Raw genomic sequence first — 19775 nt, forward strand, 5'->3', positions numbered from 1 at the left:
CTGTCTTGCTTTGTTTTGCCTTGAGCTTTCTAGGATATAAGGAAGATGTAAGGACCATTTTAAATGATGCCTCTTAAGAGGGATATTCCACTAAAATTAACAGATGGTTTCCACTACGAATTACTAAGATTTCATTTATTTTGATATTTTAATACGGCTTTTAGAGGAGAGCTGTGCCATCTCAGTTCTCCTGGAATCATTAATATTAAATGCTAATGCATTAGAGGTAAGAAGAGAGCTATTGTTAAAACAGCTGGCCTTCTTATTGTTATTAGTTTAGAATTGTTATCTTTGCCTCAAAAAAAGTATAATTGGATTTGTATCCGTTGAATTTGGAGAATGGTATTTAGCATGTAGGAGTCTGGTGATTCCTGCTTCTAATTTGGCATTGTCTTTTTTCTTCTTCTTATAGTGTTTTAACGGGGCACAACCATTATGTAATGTGTGCTCAGTTTCACCCCTCAGAAGACCTGGTTGTATCAGCCAGCCTCGACCAGACTGTGCGTGTTTGGGATATTTCTGGTGAGCTGCTCAAGTTCAGAGGAAAACCTAATCATGTCCTGTGCAAAACTGCAATTTCTTAAAATAGTCAGGGTAGTTGGCTTAGAACAGGAAAATTTAGAATATTCTCTTCTCAAATAATAGCATCTTCGTTTCTGAGTATATTGAATCTGTTTTCATGGCTCTTCATGTTAGAGGTATTTCCTAAGGAAAGTGGTTGCTCTAGAAAATTTATTTAATTTGAAGAAAGTTGCACTTTTTTGTTAGATCAGTTTTAATTAAAATCTATATATCATTGGCAATATCTGATTAAGAATCAAGCTTTACACAAATAAAAAAAATATTTGGCAAAAACAAAGTTGGGGAATAAATTATTACAGGGAAACAGAACTCTTGAATCCTATGGCCTCATTTAGAAATAGGAAAATCTTTTATATTTCTTCTAGTGTAAGGATCATGGGGAGGTGGGGCAGGAGGTGGTACATCTAGAATACCTTTTAATGTTAGAACAGACATCTAAGACCAGAAATTAATTTATAGATTTCGGGTAATTGGGATAGTCTCTCCTTTCACAGTTTATATATCTTAATTTTGTATAGTATTTAAATGTTTAGTACTTTATGGAGGGGATCCAATAAGTTGCTAACCAGAAAATGTTTCTCCCATTTTGATACAACATTTATTATGCTTTTACAACATGTCATTTTTGGTTTAGAAACTGCTTGTGATTATTTTTCCAACATTAACTCAAAAGCATGTAAAGTAAAATCAACCTGCTCTCTATATAAACACCCAGCAACTGTGGCCCTTCATCCTCCTGCCCAGGTTGGATGAGAGAAGAAGGAAGGGCTCCGGAAGCACTGAGTGAAGTGCAGTTGCTTTACTGTGGGGAGTGGCGGTAGTGCCGTGGCTAACCAGAAAATATAAATGCAGAGAAAAGACTGTAGCTATGAGATCGACATGCTGGGTAAATGAAAGTGCTTTGCTGAGAGTCGGAATAGGGAAATGAGACTCTAAATGCTATGATTTTCAGCCCAGTTAAATTTACTTACCACTTGCTGAATCGTCTCTGTTTGTTTGTTGCCTTAGAAATTCTTGGAGCCCTAGCTGGTTTGGCTCAGTGGATAGAGCGTCGGCCTGTGGACTGAAGGGTCCCAGGTTCAGTTCCGGTGAAGGGCACATGCCCGGGTTGTAGGCTCAATTCCTCTCCCTGCCTATCTGAAATCAATAAAAATATTTTTTTTTTAAAAAAAGAAAGAAATTCTTGGAAATTGGGTTCTCTGAAAGGTTAATGGCTGGACTACAAAACACTGTTTTCATTCTGTAAAAGGAAGGTCCTCTCATAGGTCCTGCCTGGTTCTTTTTGGTAATAAAGGCGTCACCCTTCTGCATTGTATGGTCAAGATGATAACGTCCCAACTCTTGTGGCTTGGTGGGCTGAGACACTATGGTAGTTGCTGTCCCAAAAAGCCATTTGAGACAGCAAGTTGAAAATTTGGATTCCTGGGTGCAGCATTTGGAATGTTTAAATAGCTGTTAAGATTCATGTAGCACAGAAACAAGCCCATGGGAAGATGAGGACAGTTGGAGAGTAGAACCTCTAGATCATGTGGTGTTTGCAGTTTTCAAAGGTTCTGAATTAGAAGGGAGTGGTATACAAGATTGTACTGGAGATAGGACAGTAGGACCCTCTTCAGCTAGGGCTTTTGCCATTGCAGTTTTTTGTCAGACTGGCTGGGCATTGTGAAGTATACTCAGATGTGACCGGCCATGCCAACAAGAGGAGTTAGGCACAGGCACTGTGAACCTGTGCCCTCTCCTCACTGCTCGTACCAGGGAGCTTATTATTCACTGTCCCAGTAACCTAGCTATGGGTTTTCACTAGGTGCACATTCAAAGCGCTTTCTCTGTCTCAGAACATAGGAGCTCGATGGGGTAGGATCCCAGCTTATGCTGTTCCAGCTGATCAGGGGTGGTTACTTAGAATAGTCTTTCCCAGCTGGGGTTCTGAGAGAATTAAGGCTACTCTAATACTTTGAGTGACTGTTTCCTCAGTTCTTCCAAGAATGGTATATAACTAATGCCATTCTAGATCATAAAAAGTTAATTTGTTATCTGCGTACATTGATGTTTTGACTGCTAGGACTTAATTCTTTCCTAGATCACTGGGTTGAGAAGGGCCTTATGATGCTCAAAGAGTTTATGCCACCTGTTACTAGCACAGCGGTTTCCCTGTGGCCTAGCTAAGGCAATTTGGGCTGTTAGTCGGATGGATTCTCGCTAATGATCATGAAATGTTCAAGGCAAGAAGTCTTTTTCCCTTTTGTAGGCCAGAGAACATTTTCGCATCAGAATTAAGGCCCTTAAGTCAGAGAAGAGAGTATGACCTCTATTGGGGCTTATACTTGCTCTTGAATATGTGGAATGCATGGGTTACTATGTAATAACACTGCAATTGCTCTTCTTAGTATCTGTGATATTGAAAAGTTTGTGCTAGCAGCTGTACTAATGTTAAAGCTCTCTTAACCATTCCTGTTTTTCTCTACTCAAAACCGTTCTGATTTCCAAAACCCCTTAACCAGAGTGTAAGGAGATGGTTTGGTACTAACCAAATGGAATGAGTTTTGGGGTTAGACTTTTACATCTTTTCTAGAAATAAGCATACTCTTTTAAAAAATGTATATGTTTTTATTGACTTTAGAGAGAGGAAAGAAGAGGGGGAGAGAGAGAGAGAAACATTGCACGCCCCCAACTGGGGGTTGAGCCCACATGTGCCTTGACCAGAAATCGAACCTGTGACCTCTTAATGCATCGCTCAACCACTGAGCCACACTGGCTGTGCAGCCTACCTTTTTTAGCAGTTATTTTAGCCTGAGTTCCAATTAAGTGTGAACACGGGAAGAAGAATTAGCTCTCAGCTCTGTTATGGACTGGAGCTAATATTTCCAGGAGAGGAAATATTGATTCTGAGTCAGAAAATGAATACCCTCACATCTAGAGAACTGTTCAAAATTCTAATTTTTCTGAGTGTCTGAAAGGGGATACTCTGAGCCAGGTAAGCAATAAGTAAACAGATCTTTAAAGGAAAACCTGTCTTCTTGATACCTCTCCCATGAGAATTGTGCCCCATGGTGCTTAGCTTAACCTGAGTCTTTAGTGTTAGCCTGGCAAAATAAATATTTACAATATAGGGATAGATTTAGAAGAGAGATTGCTTTTTACCTTCAGCGTCCTAGTAAATTGAAATTATCTTAGTTTGCTTACAACTTTGCATGTCAAGCCCTTGCAAATGCAGGCGTAACCTTTGCAATGACTACTAACGTATTAATTTGCTGCCAGCTTCTGTCCTCATCCGACTCTCTCTTCTTACTACTTCCTCTGGTCCCCACTGGGAGGTATGCATCAAACTAGTCCATTCTGAGAGTGTCCTCTCCTCCCTCTGAATTTGAGTAGCTGCTGTAGAAATTTTCCATCTGTCCAGTCCCCGTGCCTTGTCGAAGGCTCATATATTTCCTTTCTAAGCATCTTTTCACTGCCCATAAATATTCATCTGTCTGTATATACCCTTCCCTTTTCCTGAACCATCACAAGCAAGTGCAACAAAGACTTCCATTCTGTAATACAGCCTTTCCTTTTCATGTGTTTGTTGAAGCTTATTGGAGGTGAAGATCTTCACAGCTATCTGTTTTTATATTTTTCTTTGAATCTGTTTCATACTCCAGACTCAGAAAAAGTTGACAGATCCCATTAAAGGGACAAGTGAAATAAGTGAAAGGAGGCACCTCTGTGATGAGGTATTTATGAAGCTTTGGGAGAGTGCTTCTTTTTTTTTCTTTTTAAGCATTGGCTTTCTTTCTCCTTTCCTATTGGCTGAATGCTCATCTTGGGCAGGAGACAAGATAATTAAAACTGCCGTGTCCTTTTAAGCACTTGCTTTTCCAATGCTGATGTTTACATGCCACTATAATAGAAGAGAGATTATGATTCTGATACAATGAAGATAAGTATTATCATTGGACTTAAATGTTTATATTTTCCTACAGGTGTCAAAATGTAGGCTTAAAACTATTTAGATTTTATTTTCAGTGATAGCTTTTATTTTCCCCTCTATGTTAGAGATTTGGTTTTTATTCTACAAATGCCAGGTAGTTACATTTTTCTCTTTGCCTCCCAAAATACTTTAAAAGATATGATTTGAGTTCCAATTCTATTATTTTATTTATAAACTGAGTATTAATCACATAACATATGTTAGAGTGCTTTGAAAACCACAAAGTTCTTTTCAACTGTAAGATGGTAATATTGTTATAATTTTGATTTTGACTATAATGCAAATAGTTAGCTTTTAAAGATAAGTGTAGTTTTGCCATAAATGTGGATCTTATACAAATATGACTCTTTCTTTTTAATACTTTATTTTTCAATTATAATGATGTACAATATTATATTTGTTTCAGTCATTAGACATTTATAAAGCTAAGTGATTACCCCAATAAATCTAGTACCCATCTGACACCATACATAGTTATTACAATATTATTAACTATATTCCCTGTGCTGTGCTTTATATGCCCATGACTATTCTGTAGCTACCAATTTGTACTTCTTAATCCCTTTACTTTTTCACCCATCCCCACAACCTCCCTCCCATGTGGCAACCCTGAAAATGTTCTCTGTATCTATGATTATGTTTCTGTTCTGATTATTAGTTTGTCTTTTAGAGTTCACATTTAAGTGAAATCACATGGCACTTCCTCTTTTTCTCTCTGACTTATTTCATTTAGCACAATACCCTCTAGGTCCATCATGTTGCAGATGGCATAATTTCATTCTTTTTTATGGCTGCAAATAAGATTTTTTTTATCCTGGTGTCTTTTTTCCATTGTTTTCAAATTATGGGCTAATTTCTCCCAATGAAACTAGCCTCCAAATGTTTTAATGGCAAAGTACGTGTATTCAGATCTATCACCAGTCTTTTAAGCAAGAGCTTAATGGGACATGACAGTTTGAGTTATTTTGTCCCTTGCCCAAGAGGCAAGTAGAAGACATGAGTACACTTTTTGCATAGTTTATAGTTTTATAGTCTCTTCTACCAAATAGCTGTTTTATATTTAATAGGTCTAGTTTCCTAAACTCCTTTGGAATTTCCTATAAGTTTCCTAAAAGCTCCCAGTTTGGGAAACACTGATCTGTAGCCATCCCAAGTGGCTTTTCTTTGAAAACTCTTTGAGATGATAGAAGAAAAGTTGCTATAGTTTTCATAAAATGGAAAAGTAGAAATTGAATGTTTACCTCTTGAGGTCACATTTCAAGTAGACAATTCTTTTTTTTTAAAATATATTTTTATTATTTTTTCTTTTTTTATTGTTTAAAATATTACAAATAGTAGTACATATGTCTCCTTTTTTTCCCCATTGACCTTCCCCCGGCCTCCCCTACCCGCCGGCACATGCCCTCACCCCACCCCACCAGTGTCTTGCATCCATTGGTTATGCTTATATGCATGCATACAAGTCCTTCGGTTGATCTCTTACCTCCTCCTCTCCCCCAGCCTTCCCGCTGTAATTTGACAATCTGTTCAATGCTTCTCTGCCTCCGTATCTATCTTTTTGTTCATCAGGTTATAATGTTCTTTATTATCCATAATCAAGTAGACAATTCTTGAGGTGAGGTTTGTTGAAGAAGTTAGCTGTGGTAGAAGTTTGGATTGTCCTCTGAGAAGAAATCCCAGTAGTGTGTCTGTTCAGTGTTAAAGGAGCAAAAGAGAAGACAGTGAATGTACTTCAACATTTTGAACATTTTTAGAAAGAGATAGGAGCTCTTGAGTATCTCTTCTTCAGTCTCTCTAAATTCCTTCCTCCCTTCCTTTTTGTTAATGTTAGTCTACCACTGCCTTTCTGTGCTTCTGTTACTGTGCTCTTTTTGGTAACATTATAGTATTTACATCTGTCATCCCACTCCTTATCCCTTCGTAGGTCTAAGGAAAAAAAACTTGTCCCCTGGCGCAGTGGAGTCGGATGTGAGAGGAATTACTGGCGTTGATCTGTTTGGAACTACGGATGCAGTGGTGAAGCATGTACTGGAGGTATTTCTCTTTACAGCCATCGCTGGGTATGGGCTCTTTTCCACGGAAACAGTGACAGTGTGTCATTCATGTGTTCATTCCTTCAACAAAGGTTTATGCAGTGCTTATTAAGTATTGAGCACTGTTTCGAGGCACTGGAAATAGAATAGTAGGTGAGCCATCAGAAATGAAGCTTACATGCCACGTAAGGGAGAATTATGTTACCTTATAAAAACAGTGCGAAGAGGGAGAGAGCTGTCTTAGGCTCCTTCACCATCCCAAAGCAGAGCCCATTCTCTTGTAAGGGAGGACAGAGAGGTGGTGGTGTGATGGTAGATTTCATTAGAGTTATTGAGATCCAAGAATTTTGCTGAAATAAGATTTAAAAATGGAAATGTAGAAAAACCAAGCAGTTTTCCAAAGTCCATGTGTATTTAGTAAATAGATTTGAACTTGGATCTGTCTGATTCCAAAACACACGAATTTTTCACCACACTGTATCTCTCAAAAATGCTGCTATTTTGAAACTGCCTTATTTACGATTTTGTCACAATTCAGAGTACAACTATATATATATAGGAAATAATATATCTTAAAATCAGCAGCACTTGCCCGGCCAGCGTGGCTCAGTGGTTGAGCATCAGCCTATGAAACGGGAGGTCACGGTTTGATTCCCCGTCAGGGCATATGCCGGGGTTGTGAGCTCAGTCCCCAGTAGGGGGCATGCAGGAGGTAGGTCACGGTTTGATTCCCCGTCAGGGCATATGCCGGGGTTGTGAGCTCAGTCCCCAATAGGGGGCATGCAGGAGGTAGCCAATCAATGGTTATCTCTCATCATTCATGTTTCTATCTCTCTCTCCCTCTCCCTCACTGAAATCAATAAAATATATATATTTTTAAAATAAGTAGCACTTAAACTTAGTGATCTGAAGATATTTTTTAAATATGTTTTTATTGATTTTTTTAGAGAGAGAGGAAGGGTGAGGGATAGAGAGATAGAAACATCATCAATTGGCTGCCTCCTGCAAGCCGCTTACTGGGGATCAACCCCGTAACCCAGGCATGTACCCTGATCAGGAATCGAACCAGTGACCTCTTGGTTCATGGGTTGATGCTCAACCATGAGCCACACCAGCTGGGCTGAAAACTTTCTTGTACTCTGAAAACTTATTGACCCCAAATCGTCTTTGTTAATGTAAGTTATAGATGTCAATTTTTACCATATTTGAAATTAAAACCAAGAACTTATAAAATATGTAAGTACACATTCCATTAGCCATCAAAGCAATGGCCTCATATGCATGTAGCTCTGGAAAATTACACTTAAGATAGAATAGAAATGAAAAGGCAAATAATATCTTAGTTTTATTATGAAAATAGTTTTGATCTTGCAGATTTCCTAAAAGAATCTTGATTATTATCCAATTTTCCAACTATACTTTGAGAATTTTTTCATCTACATACATATAAAAGCCTAAGTGACTGGCCAACCGGCCAGTAACTGTAACGCACACTGACCACACCAAGGGGCAGACGCTAAACGCAGGAGCTGCCAATCTGCAGTCACTTGGCAGCTGCGGTTCTCGGGTGACGCACCCGGAACAAGAGAGGAGGGAGCCTGATTCCAGGCTGCATCACCCAAGAACCTCCCTCTCACAATCCGGGACCCCTCAGGGGATGTCGGAGAACCGGTTTCAGCCCAATCCCTGCAGGCCAGGCCGAGGGACCCCATCAGTGCATGAATCCATGCACCAGGCCTATAGCTAAGTTATAAAATTGGTCTTTATTCTTGAGATGCTATAGTTAGTTGAAATTTATAAATAGGTAATAAAACAAGGCAGTATATCACAAATGCAAATGAAGCTGAATATGGGAATAGAAGAACTCCCATTAGAATTTGGGGATAATATTGGATAGATTGACATAGTAATAGTCCCTTTAGTCTTTTCATATGAAGAATAAAAGTCAGAGAAACTAATCAACATGGTTCATTAGTTTGCTTTGAGTAACAGACATAAAGCTGTTTTAGAAGAACCACTCTTTCCTCATTTTTTCCACAGGGTCATGATCGTGGAGTAAACTGGGCCGCCTTCCACCCCACTATGCCCCTTATTGTATCTGGGGCAGATGACCGTCAGGTGAAGATCTGGCGCATGAATGGTTAGTGAACAGTGATGGTATTACCATGATTAAAAAATTGATTGCTGGCCAGGCCAGTGTGGCTCAGAGTTTGAGTTCGATGCATGAACCGGAAGGTCATGGTTCAATTCCCAGTCAGGGCACATGCCTAGGTTGTGGACTTGATCCCCATTTAGGGGGCTTGCAGGAGGCAGCTGATTGGTGTTTCTCTCTCGTCGATGTTTCTATCTCTCAATCCCTTTACCTTCCTCTCTCTGAAATCAGTAAAAATATATTTTTTAAATTGATTGCTTGCCAGCAAGGTGATGTAGCCAGGTCTTCTGGACTTAGAGACCCATTTTCTTACCTTAAATGGTTATGAAAATCCCAGGAGCATAAAAATTTCCTCATTCCCTGTTTTCTTGTGATGGCATCCTGATTTTGAGGTGTATGAACACAGTGAAGAGTAGGAATTCATTCATTCAACAAATGTTTATTTTTAAATTAAATTTATTGGTCTGACATTGGTTAATAAGATTATATAGGTTTTAAGTGTAGATTTCTGTGACACATGATTTGTATATTGCATTGTGTGCCTACCACCCAAAGTTACATCATCTTCCATCACCTTATATTTGGCTCCCTTTACCCTTTACCACCCCACCCCATACCCTTTTCATCTGGTAACACCATACTGTTGCCTGTGTCTGTGTGTTCCAGTTTTATATCCCACATTTTTCAAGGCTCTGGTGATACAATGGTGACTAAAGCAGATAAAACTCCTGCCATACGGAGCTTATATTTATTTTCTAATGACAGCTAGTGACAAGTAAAACAGGGTAAGGGAATAAATAATAATGGAGAAGATGTGCTATAACTGATAGGAGGGTCAAAATATAAGAACAAATAAATATGTAAAGATTCAGCCCAGCCAGTGTGCTCAGTGGTTGAGCATCAGTCTATGAACCAAGAGGTCATGGGTTCGATTCCCAGTAGGACACATGCCCAGGTTGCCGGCTTGATCCCCAGTAGGGGGTGTGCAGGAGGCAGCCAATCAATGACTCATCATTGATGTTTCTATCACTCTCTCCCTCTCACTTCCTCTCTAAAATCAATAAAAATATATTTTAAAAAAAGATTCAGAGGCTTAAACGAAGAAAATTGCCCTATTAAAAAGAAGTTGCGAATTTTACACTTTGTGGTACCAGTATACCTTAGCATTTTATTAAAGGATCTCATAATTCCAAATCCCAAATGACCTCTTTATTTTTTTATTTTTTTTGGTCCTTCAGAATCAAAGGCATGGGAGGTTGATACCTGCCGGGGCCATTACAACAATGTGTCTTGTGCTGTCTTCCATCCTCGCCAAGAACTGATCCTTAGTAATTCTGAGGACAAGAGTATCCGGGTCTGGGACATGTCTAAACGGTAAGGGGATTATGATGTAGTGGTACCTAACCCAGGGGGAGCCCCTTTCTCTTACCCTCTCTCTTTTTAAAAATTAAATTAGAATACTTATGTTTGTTTCTCATTGTCTTCAGCATATAGCATATAAAGAGGTCAGATCATACACAGTCATACCTTGGAGATGTGGGTTCAGTTCCAGACTGCTGCAGTCAAGTAAATATGGCAATACAACAAGAAACACAAATTTTTTTTTATTTCCCAGTGCATATAAAATTTATATTAACCATTAACTGAGCCTGTTGGTAAAATGGCATCAATAGACTTGCTGGATGCTGGGTTGCTACAAACCTTCAGTTTGTTAACAGTATTTGCAAAGCACAATACAGTGAAGCTTGATAAAACTAGGTATTCCTGTATTATGAAAATTTGAAGGGACCTAAAGATCAACCAACATTTAAAAATTTTCTATCAAATAGAAATCTCCATGTGTATTTTTCTCTTTTAAGCATGTTCTTCTGTAGCTAGAAAAATAAGAAATATGAAGTGAAAGCAGTATAGTAGGAAATTGTGACAAATAGAGAGAAATTGAAATATCAAAATAATAGAGTCAGTTTGAATTTTCCTTCTGTTTTTTTTTTTTTTTTTGGTAGAATTTATCATGACTACCTTTATTTAGGATATTTAGTATACTGTTACTGATTTAAATTAGCATTTTGGCTTACCACTCAATACTCTAATATATGACTAGAGGCCCAATGCACAAAATTCGTGCAAGGGGCTCGGCCCTTGCAGCAGCCTTGGCTGCCTCGCGGCCCCGCCCCCCTGCCTACTGGTCATTCCGGAAGGTCGTTCTGCCCTCCAGTCTAATTAGCATATTAGCTCTTTATTATGTAGGACTAGAGGCCCATTGCACAAAGATTCGTGCAAGAATAGGCCTTCCTTCATGCGTGGGGAGAGGGGTGGGATGGGAATGGGGGGATGAGGACAAATATGTGACACCTTAATCAATAAAGAAATTTAAAAAAAAAAAAAAAAAAAAAAAAAAAAAAAAAAAAAAAAAAAAAAAGAATAGGCCTTCCTTGCCCTAACTGGTTTGGCTCAGTGGATAGAGTGTCGGCCTGCAGACTCAAGGGTCCCAGGTTCGATTCCGGTCAAGGGCATGTGCCTTGGTTGCGGGCACACCCCCAATAGGGGGTGTGCAGGGGGCAGCTGATCAATGTTTCTCTCTCATCGATGTTTCTAACTTTCTATCTCTCTCCCTTCCTCTCTGTGAAAAATTAATAAAATATATTTAAAAAAGAAAAGAAAAAAGAATAGGACTTCCTTCCCCTGGCTTCGCTCCCGGACAGGGAGCGCGCCGCTCCTGTAGCTCCCTCCGCCCCTTGCCCTCCCCCTCATAGCAGTCGTCCTGCCCGCCGCCCTGTGCCTGCGTCTGCAAATTAACACACCATCTTTGTTGGGTTAATTTGCATACTCCTGATTGGCTGATGGGTGTCGCGGAGATATGGGAAATTTGCATATTTCTCTTTTATTAGTGTAGATGGGCTGAAGATTCCTCAGAAATTAATATTTTTCTTTGTGCATCTTTTATTTTCCTAGAACTGGTGTTCAGACCTTCCGTAGGGACCACGATCGTTTCTGGGTCCTAGCTGCCCACCCCAACCTTAACCTCTTTGCAGCAGGTAAGGGCCGCATCTTTTCTTTTATTTCCTTGTTTTAGTTCAAAGTTTATAAGACTTGAGAGTGATTTTCCATTAGCTTTGTCTCCAGTAAATGCATAGTAGGGTGATAAGGAGAAATAGAATTCTCAGAGCCATGATGTTGAGGCTTTCTTCCTTTTTTCCTCCATACCTTATTGGAGTAGTGTTCTTTCTTTACCGAGAGCCATTTAACAGTAAAGCCCATTAGTTCCAGGAGGCTTAGGAGTGTAATACTGGACACATGGATTTCTTAGACTGAGGACCTAGAAGCTGAGTTTTATTCATTTATCAAAAATATACTCGTGTCAGGCCCTAGTGTGGGTGCTGGTGGTATAGCATAAACCAATGTCCCTTACTTGACGGAACTTTTATTTGCAGTGAAGAGAGATAGACCATAGCAATATATAGTGAAAAAAGCTTTGAGGAAAGTTAAGCAAAAGTAAGGGAGAAAGAGAGGAATGAGTGTGGGGATTACCAAAGACCATGATGTGAGGGATGCTGAGCATATTTGAAGAACATGCCAATAGGGGCACAGTGAGTAAGGGGCTAAGTATAGGAGGTAAGACCAGCCCAGACTGTGCATGTTACTCTGAAGGGAAAGCCATTGGAAGTGACACAATCTGGCTTATTCGTGGAGAGTAGACTGTAGGGCAAAAGTTGAAGGTTTCTCTAAGAGACGGATGATGCCAGTAGGGAAAAAGCAAAACATTTGTCTAGAACAAAACCACAAAAGCTTTCAAAACTAGCATCTGTTTGTTCAGCAAATATGTTTATATTCTTACTTTAGACCCAATGCACGAAATTCATGCATGGGTAGGGTCCCTAGGCCTGGCCAGAGATCAAGGCCAATTTGTGGGGCGACCAGCAGGGTGATGGGGGTTCGGGGGGTCCACTGGCACCCGCCTTGGCTGGCCTGGGACCTGCGGGCTGGGGGCAGCTCCTGCGTTGAGCATCTGCCCCCTGGTAGTCAGTGCGCATCATAATGACCAGTTGGTCCCCCATTCCGTCGATTTGCATATTAGGCTTTAATATATAGGGTAGGATTATAAGCTAAGACTGGGGAGGATGGAAGTTATTGTAATTCCTCCCTTCAGGAAGCTCTATGCATCATGGGGGTGGTAGACATACATAATTACAGTGTCGGGTGAGTGCTATATGGAGGTTTGCACAGAGTGTTAAGAGAACACAAGAAGGCATGTCTAAATGTAGCAGTGTGAGAAAGTACTGCAGGTCCTCAAATAAAAATAATATAATTTTGTTCAGCATTTTGTTATAATGTTAAGATGCCGTAGGAACTTAACTTTTGTTTGTAGCAATTACCTTATGATAAAGTTGGTTTCATTATACATTGTTTTGCTTAAAGTTGCAAAACCTATCAACCATGTTAGGTGAGGAGTTATGTATCAGGAAAGGATTCACAGAAATTTGTTTGAATAAAAAGTCCAAGAATCATGATAATTTTTAGGCAAATAAAGGATGCATTTAGATGTCTTAACTTTGTTTTTAGCATACAAAATGAAAGTGAAGTGACAGGAATGCTGAGTTATTTGGCAACAAGCCCTGTAAGTTTTAGCTATGGAGACATTCAAATGTAATCCTTATCCTCGTGTTTCTCCTGTTTCCAGCTTTCTTTCTTGCCTTCAGCTAATTATTTCCTCTCTTCTCTCTGTGCCCAGGTCATGATGGTGGCATGATTGTGTTTAAACTAGAACGGGAAAGGCCAGCCTACGCTGTTCACGGCAATATGCTGCATTATGTCAAGGACCGGTTCTTACGTCAGTTGGATTTCAACAGCTCTAAAGATGTAGCTGTGATGCAGTTGCGGAGGTAAATCAGACTTGTTTCTTCACTTCAAACCGAACTCAGTCCTTGTAACAACATTTTGGATCTCCTCTCCTGTCACAGATTGAACCCCCATTGACTGAGACTGTTCAGTTTAAACCCCAAGACATGGTGGACAAGGAGATAGCCATTTGGGGAATGGAAGTTCCCCTGTTGAGAATGCTAGTGACCCTGTGGGCAGGAAATCATACTGCCACACTTTGCCAGCTCTCTTGCATACCAGAGAAAGCTTTCTGGTAGAGAGTAGCCCAATTTGGTGACAGACCTTGTTGCCTTTATTTGGCATATCTATAACTCTTCTTTGCTTTCTAGCAAAATACGTGGAACTCTAAACCAGATATATGTCTCTGGAAACTCTTTAACTCTGAAGATATAACTTCTGGGATGCCTGGCAAAAGGAACAGTCCTCTTTGAAAGCCAGCTGCATCATCACACTGAAACATTCATGGTGGCAAACTTTGGCATGAGGGCTTGATAACAACCCTCTAGCATGACTACAATAAAAAGATGGGTTTATATGAACAGGAGAAATTAACCAGAGACAAATCGCATGTTACTCTGTGGTGTCCACTGCAATTATGTGTTGGAATTTGTATCCAAGGCAAACGAATCCTATTTATTACAGTAGTGCTAACCTGGCCTTCTGTTGAATAATTTGACTTGTAGTAGGGTTTGCTTTTCAAAAATACTGTTTGCTCAAAGCTGAGATAGGGAAGTCCCCAAACCTTAAGGGAAGGAAGAGAATAGATGCACTATTTATTTATTTTTATTCCTGGTTATAAAAGTGACAAGTATATGTGTAAAGATTAGATAAGTAAGAGGTGTAGGAATAATTCTTTCTTCCTTCTACCCTTACACCTCTTTCCTATTTTCTCTATATATTTCTAGTGGTTCCAAGTTTCCAGTGTTCAATATGTCATACAATCCAGCAGAAAATGCCGTCCTACTGTGTACAGTAAGTAACCATCGAGTGCTCCTAGGGCCTCCCCATTTCCCATAGGTCTCTTTCTTGTGCCATAGGAATCTCTGATGTATTCTTAGAAGTTATTTAATGGTCATTTTGAGAGAACTAACACAAAACAGAGGCTCAAACCAAGTAGACTTCAGTTGTCATAAACATGTTAAGGGTTTGTGAACTTATATCTTTCATAAGGCTAATTAATGCCTTCTAAACTTTATGGAGCATCAAAATGAATGACCCAAACCATTAAAAGTAATTTGAGAGAATGTTTAAGGTTATACCTTAGGAAAGAGAGGTGCTTATTTTGATCCCTCCATTTGCGTGAAAATAATAGAGCTGACTTTGAGAGTTCTTCTCAAGGCAGTTGCCTTCAGGGTCATCAAGTAGAATCATCCTCATTTCTTGCCATACAATTCAAAAAAGAAATGACATTCTAATTTTAGAGCCCTGGTTGCCAAGTTAAAAAAATGAGACCTGTCTTTCCCAATATGACTTCTAGTGTCTAATCCAGTCCTTCTTCTTCTTTTAAAAAAAAAAAAAATTTTTTTTTTTGAGTTCAGAGAGGAAGGAAGAGGGAGAAAGAGATAGAAATGTCAATGATAAGAGAGAATCGTTGCTTGGCTGCCTCCTGCACGCCCCACACTGGGGACTGGGCCCAAACCCGTAACCCAGGCATGTGCCCTGACCGGGAATCAAACCGTGACCTCTTGGTTCGTAGGTCGACACTCTACCACCTGAGCCATGCCTTGCCAGGCTCCAGTTCTTTTTCAATATCTAACAGTCCCATATTTTCCTCCTGGCAATTTTCTTTAATGTCTTTTCTTTTATGTCTTTTTTTTCCTTCAAACACACTTTTAAGTTGATGAATATACTTAGTTGGGGCACTGAAATATTGGGGTTTTAGTCTGTTAATTTGTGGAATGGAGAGCAGTCCTTGTTTTCATTCAAGTAATATCTGCGTCTTTGGACAATAAAAGAAAAATGAAGTGACAGGAATGCTGAGTTATTTGGCAACAAGCCCTGTAAGTTTTAGCTATGGAGACATTCAAATGCCATCGGGGTGAAGGGTGAGAAAAGTATAGTTTCATGTTGTCTGTGTAGTCATACTGTTTTCTCTATCAGAATAAACTAATATCTTGGGTGCCTCTTACTAATAGTTTAATTTTCCTCTTCTACAGAGAGCCAGCAATTTAGAGAATAGTACCTATGACCTATACACCATCCCCAAGGATGCTGACTCTCAGAACCCTGATGGTATGTGTTCTCTTTATTCCCCAACTCTACTTCCAGCTCTCCCCTCCCACATCATCCCTCCTCTTTGAATTTTTCACATTCCATCCTCGGGCTGTGGCCACATCACTCACGCCTGTGGCAGGTGGCACTGACAATTGCATCACAGGCGACTATGGTGTGAAATATTCATGTTCCGCTTCCATTTTATTACTCCAGCTAGATATATATATTTTATAATTTGGTTATTAGAAACTCTCCATATTCTCTTTCAGCACAGCGTGTTATCCTAGTTTATTGTCAGCTGATATGACTTTCACCCTGGTAATTTCATTTATTTAAAATGTGGTTCCAATCTTGCAATGTCTCATCCTGGGACTAGGGATTTATGCTCCCCATCCACATCCAGATCCGCTTTGCTTCCTTTTGCTTGTCAGAAAGATGAGCCTGCTAACAGCCCCACATTCCACCAGGGATCCCAGGATCCAGCTGAGACCCCTGCCTACCTCTTCCATCACCACCATATCTTGTTGGTGTCCTTACTATTAGAACTTGCTGACAAAACATTATCAGAATAGGTTTGAGTCTTTCTAATGCTCCTGTCAGTGCACTTCCTCCAGTTGTTTTATAGGTCAGGTTTATTCCTCAGGTCCCCACTCTTACTAGCATACTTTCATGGTAGTTTATACCCCATCAACAAATTCTGAGAAATATTTTTCTAGCTCTGTTCTTATTGTGGGTGCCACTGTGTCATTATCTCTCAAGTGTGGTTATGGCAAGAAAAGAGAAAGCCTATATGTCTTGGGTATTCATAAAGCAAAGTCTCTTCTATAAATTAATCAGTTAAGCCATTTTATTTTTATTTTTTTTAAATATATTTTATTGATTTTTCACAGAGAGGAAGGGAGAGGGATAGAGAGCTAGAAACATCGATGAGAGAGAGACATCGACCAGCTGCCTCCTGCACACCCCCCACCGGGGGATGTGCCCGCAACCAATGTACATGCCTTGACCGGAATCGAACCTGGGACCTTCCAGTCCGCAGACCGACGCTCTAGCCACTGAGCCAAACTGGTTTCGGCAGTTAAGCCATTTTTGACTGAATTTTGTGATTTGGTTCCTCCCTACTCACCCCTTGCTTCCCCTCCAGCCTCCCCCCCCCCCCCCAAGTGTTTACAATGAATTGAGTTTAAGATACCTTTGGGAGATGATAATTAGTAAAGACGTAAAGGTGCATTCCAGTGGTAGGCAGCAGAGAGGAAGAAGAGCAAAAGCCTGGATAGTGAGGTTCCCCGGCTCCTGGAAAGTGAGAGCGTTTGCTGTCTTAAGAATTAGTTTTGTAAAGAGCCTGTCCCCCAGCGCCCCCCCCCCCCCGCCGCCTCCCCAGGTGCCAGAGATGTACAAAGCAAGGCTGGCCAGCACATTCTGTCCAGTTTTCTGCTGATACTAACAGATCCAAGAATATTGCTGCACACTCTTTGGTGTATCTTTCTTGAAGTTTTCCAGAGAGTGGAGTGCCCTGCAGAATTCTAATCGGCCAGTGAAATGTTTGGGAACTGATGAACGTTTGGTAACTTTCTTCAAAGTAATGAAAATGGTTGATTGACGTCTTTGGAGCAAGAACTTGGTGCTAAATACTGCCCAGCATCGATTTTGTTGGAGTGCTCTGCCCCACCCTGCTCTATTAGGAGGTCTACATTTGCATGTTAAAAGCAGCAGAGCAGCTGCATCCTGGGGAGGAGGCTCTGTCTCTACTGCAGCTTGTTGAGATAGGAGAGCCTATGACACTGGCAGGCTGCTTGCAGTGTGCCAACAGCTTGGCCAGCGAGGCCCTGCTCATTAGCTTGATGGAGTGTGCTGTCTCCCAGGATGGGCAGTCCTTCTGCCAGTACATGGTGTTGGCTGAAATGCAGTTACTTGGCCAAGAGAAAAGAGGCTTGGCAGGGGTAGAGGTTGGAGTTTGGAGGGGACTGGTGGGAGAAAGTCACTGACAACAGCCCCCGGTTATGGCTGAATTAGTTATGAAGCAGCTGAACTGGCAAAGCCAACATGGCAGCCAGACTGGCAGCTCCATGGCACCTGACTCTGTCACCTGCCAGTGGCTCACCACATGCTCCCGCCCTTTGGTTTTGTTTTTCTCAGCTCCTGAAGGGAAACGATCCTCGGGCCTGACAGCTGTTTGGGTTGCTCGAAATCGGTTTGCTGTCCTAGATCGGATGCACTCAGTGAGTCAAGACTAAAAGGGGAACCTAATTTGGGGAGTAGGATAGCAGTGGCTTTTGTATTGCAAAATAAAGAGCATTTCCCCCTGCCCCCTTACTCTCCCCTGAGCAGCTGTAATACTTGTGTATCAGCTCTACCTCTATCCTTAGCCCTATCCCAGTCCCCCTGTGGAAAAATGGCCTTAAAATTGATTTGATTGGGTTACTGTGGCCCTGGGCTTAAGAACCAAGCTAAAGTCACTCTTGACGACATCAGATTTGAAAAAGGTGGTCTGAATGAGGAGTTGACCTTATCCTCCTACCTCCATTGGTACTTAAAATGTAATAGGCCCTAAACAAAATAAACAACGCTCTCTCAAGAAAATATTTAACAAATTTAAGCCCAGAAGTACTGTTCTCTTTCTTCGGTTGATTGAGGAATTAAGACTTTATTGGACCTCTCAGAATATTTCAGTTGAAAAAAAACAGAAAATAAAAAAAGGTATCGGGGCCTTTGAAGAGAATCTTGGTTGGAAAGTCTACCAAGACTGCTGATTGACCTGGACAGGAAAAAAACACACAAAGCCTCGTTTATTGAAGCTAAGAAACAATGGCTGAGGGACATGATCAGCTGTTGTCATTTTATATACACACTTCTCTTAAGCCCCTTCTAACTGTCATTTCAGCTTCTGATCAAGAATCTAAAGAATGAAATCACCAAAAAGGTTCAGGTGCCCAACTGTGATGAGATCTTTTACGCTGGCACAGGCAACCTCCTGCTTCGAGACGCAGAGTCCATCACACTCTTTGACGTGCAGCAGAAGCGGTAACGTGTCAGGTGCCCTAAGCAGACAGGCGTGTAGTGGGGAAGAGTAGACATTCTTAGTGGGAGCTTTTTTCCCCCAAGTGAGTTTGCCTCTTGGCTCGATCACTTCTTGTGCTATTATTCCAAACTGTGTTTCTACTCTGTGACTCTCCATCCTGTACATATGCATAACCTTATAACAGGGGCTTATTTATTTTTAGAACACCAACCTGAACAAAGAATGCTCTTGGGATTTAGAATGCTAGGGACTCAGGGATGAAAAATGCAGTTTCTGTACTTGAAGGAGCTTATAGTCAAGTGGTAAAAACAGACATACACAAATCCCTAATAATGGAAATAAGGCCATGTATTATTACATTAATGAGGGAGTTGAAGAAGGAGGAAGTGTACAAGGTGAGCTAAAATGTTTAAGTCACTAAGCTACAATACAGAGAATGTCTCTTTGGTACTCTTTAAGAAATTGAAGTTTACATTAATTTGGAGATGGAAGAAGGTAGGTCTTAACCTGGGACAAAGGAATCAGGTGTACTCATGTTTGCCCTTCTCTTTCGGTCCCAGAACTCTGGCATCTGTGAAGATTTCCAAGGTGAAATATGTTATCTGGTCAGCAGACATGTCCCATGTAGCTCTACTGGCCAAACATGGTAAGTCTTCATTATATCCACCCTGATGTGGAAACCAGTCCTTCCCTCCCTGTCCCTGCAAGTCCACTCACCCTATCTAGCAGAGCACTCATCCCCTTTGCCTCTTACAGCCATTGTGATCTGTAACCGCAAACTGGAGGCTCTGTGTAACATTCATGAGAACATTCGTGTCAAGAGTGGGGCCTGGGATGAGAGTGGGGTATTTATCTATACCACAAGCAACCACATCAAATATGCTGTCACCACTGGGTAAGTCATTTATCTAAGATACAGATTGGGAG

At 40.7% G+C, this 19775-nt stretch overlaps 1 protein-coding gene across 1 annotated transcript in view; it reads left to right on the plus strand.

Moving 5' to 3' along the window:
* The window catches only part of COPA (COPI coat complex subunit alpha), a 42537-nt gene that overhangs the window by 9029 nt on the left and 13733 nt on the right, over positions 1–19775 (plus strand). The window contains exons 6-17 of the mRNA XM_008154246.3: positions 413–522; positions 6477–6586; positions 8626–8725; positions 9976–10111; positions 11690–11772; positions 13467–13617; positions 14521–14587; positions 15772–15847; positions 17966–18048; positions 18711–18850; positions 19409–19494; positions 19605–19743. Of these exons, the coding sequence (XP_008152468.1) occupies positions 413–522; positions 6477–6586; positions 8626–8725; positions 9976–10111; positions 11690–11772; positions 13467–13617; positions 14521–14587; positions 15772–15847; positions 17966–18048; positions 18711–18850; positions 19409–19494; positions 19605–19743 (1281 nt within the window). The remainder of the gene's footprint in view (positions 1–412; positions 523–6476; positions 6587–8625; positions 8726–9975; positions 10112–11689; positions 11773–13466; positions 13618–14520; positions 14588–15771; positions 15848–17965; positions 18049–18710; positions 18851–19408; positions 19495–19604; positions 19744–19775) is intronic.

This window comes from Eptesicus fuscus, chromosome 22 (genome assembly GCF_027574615.1).
Source record: "Eptesicus fuscus isolate TK198812 chromosome 22, DD_ASM_mEF_20220401, whole genome shotgun sequence".
In the NCBI taxonomy this organism is placed as follows: domain Eukaryota; kingdom Metazoa; phylum Chordata; class Mammalia; order Chiroptera; family Vespertilionidae; genus Eptesicus; species Eptesicus fuscus.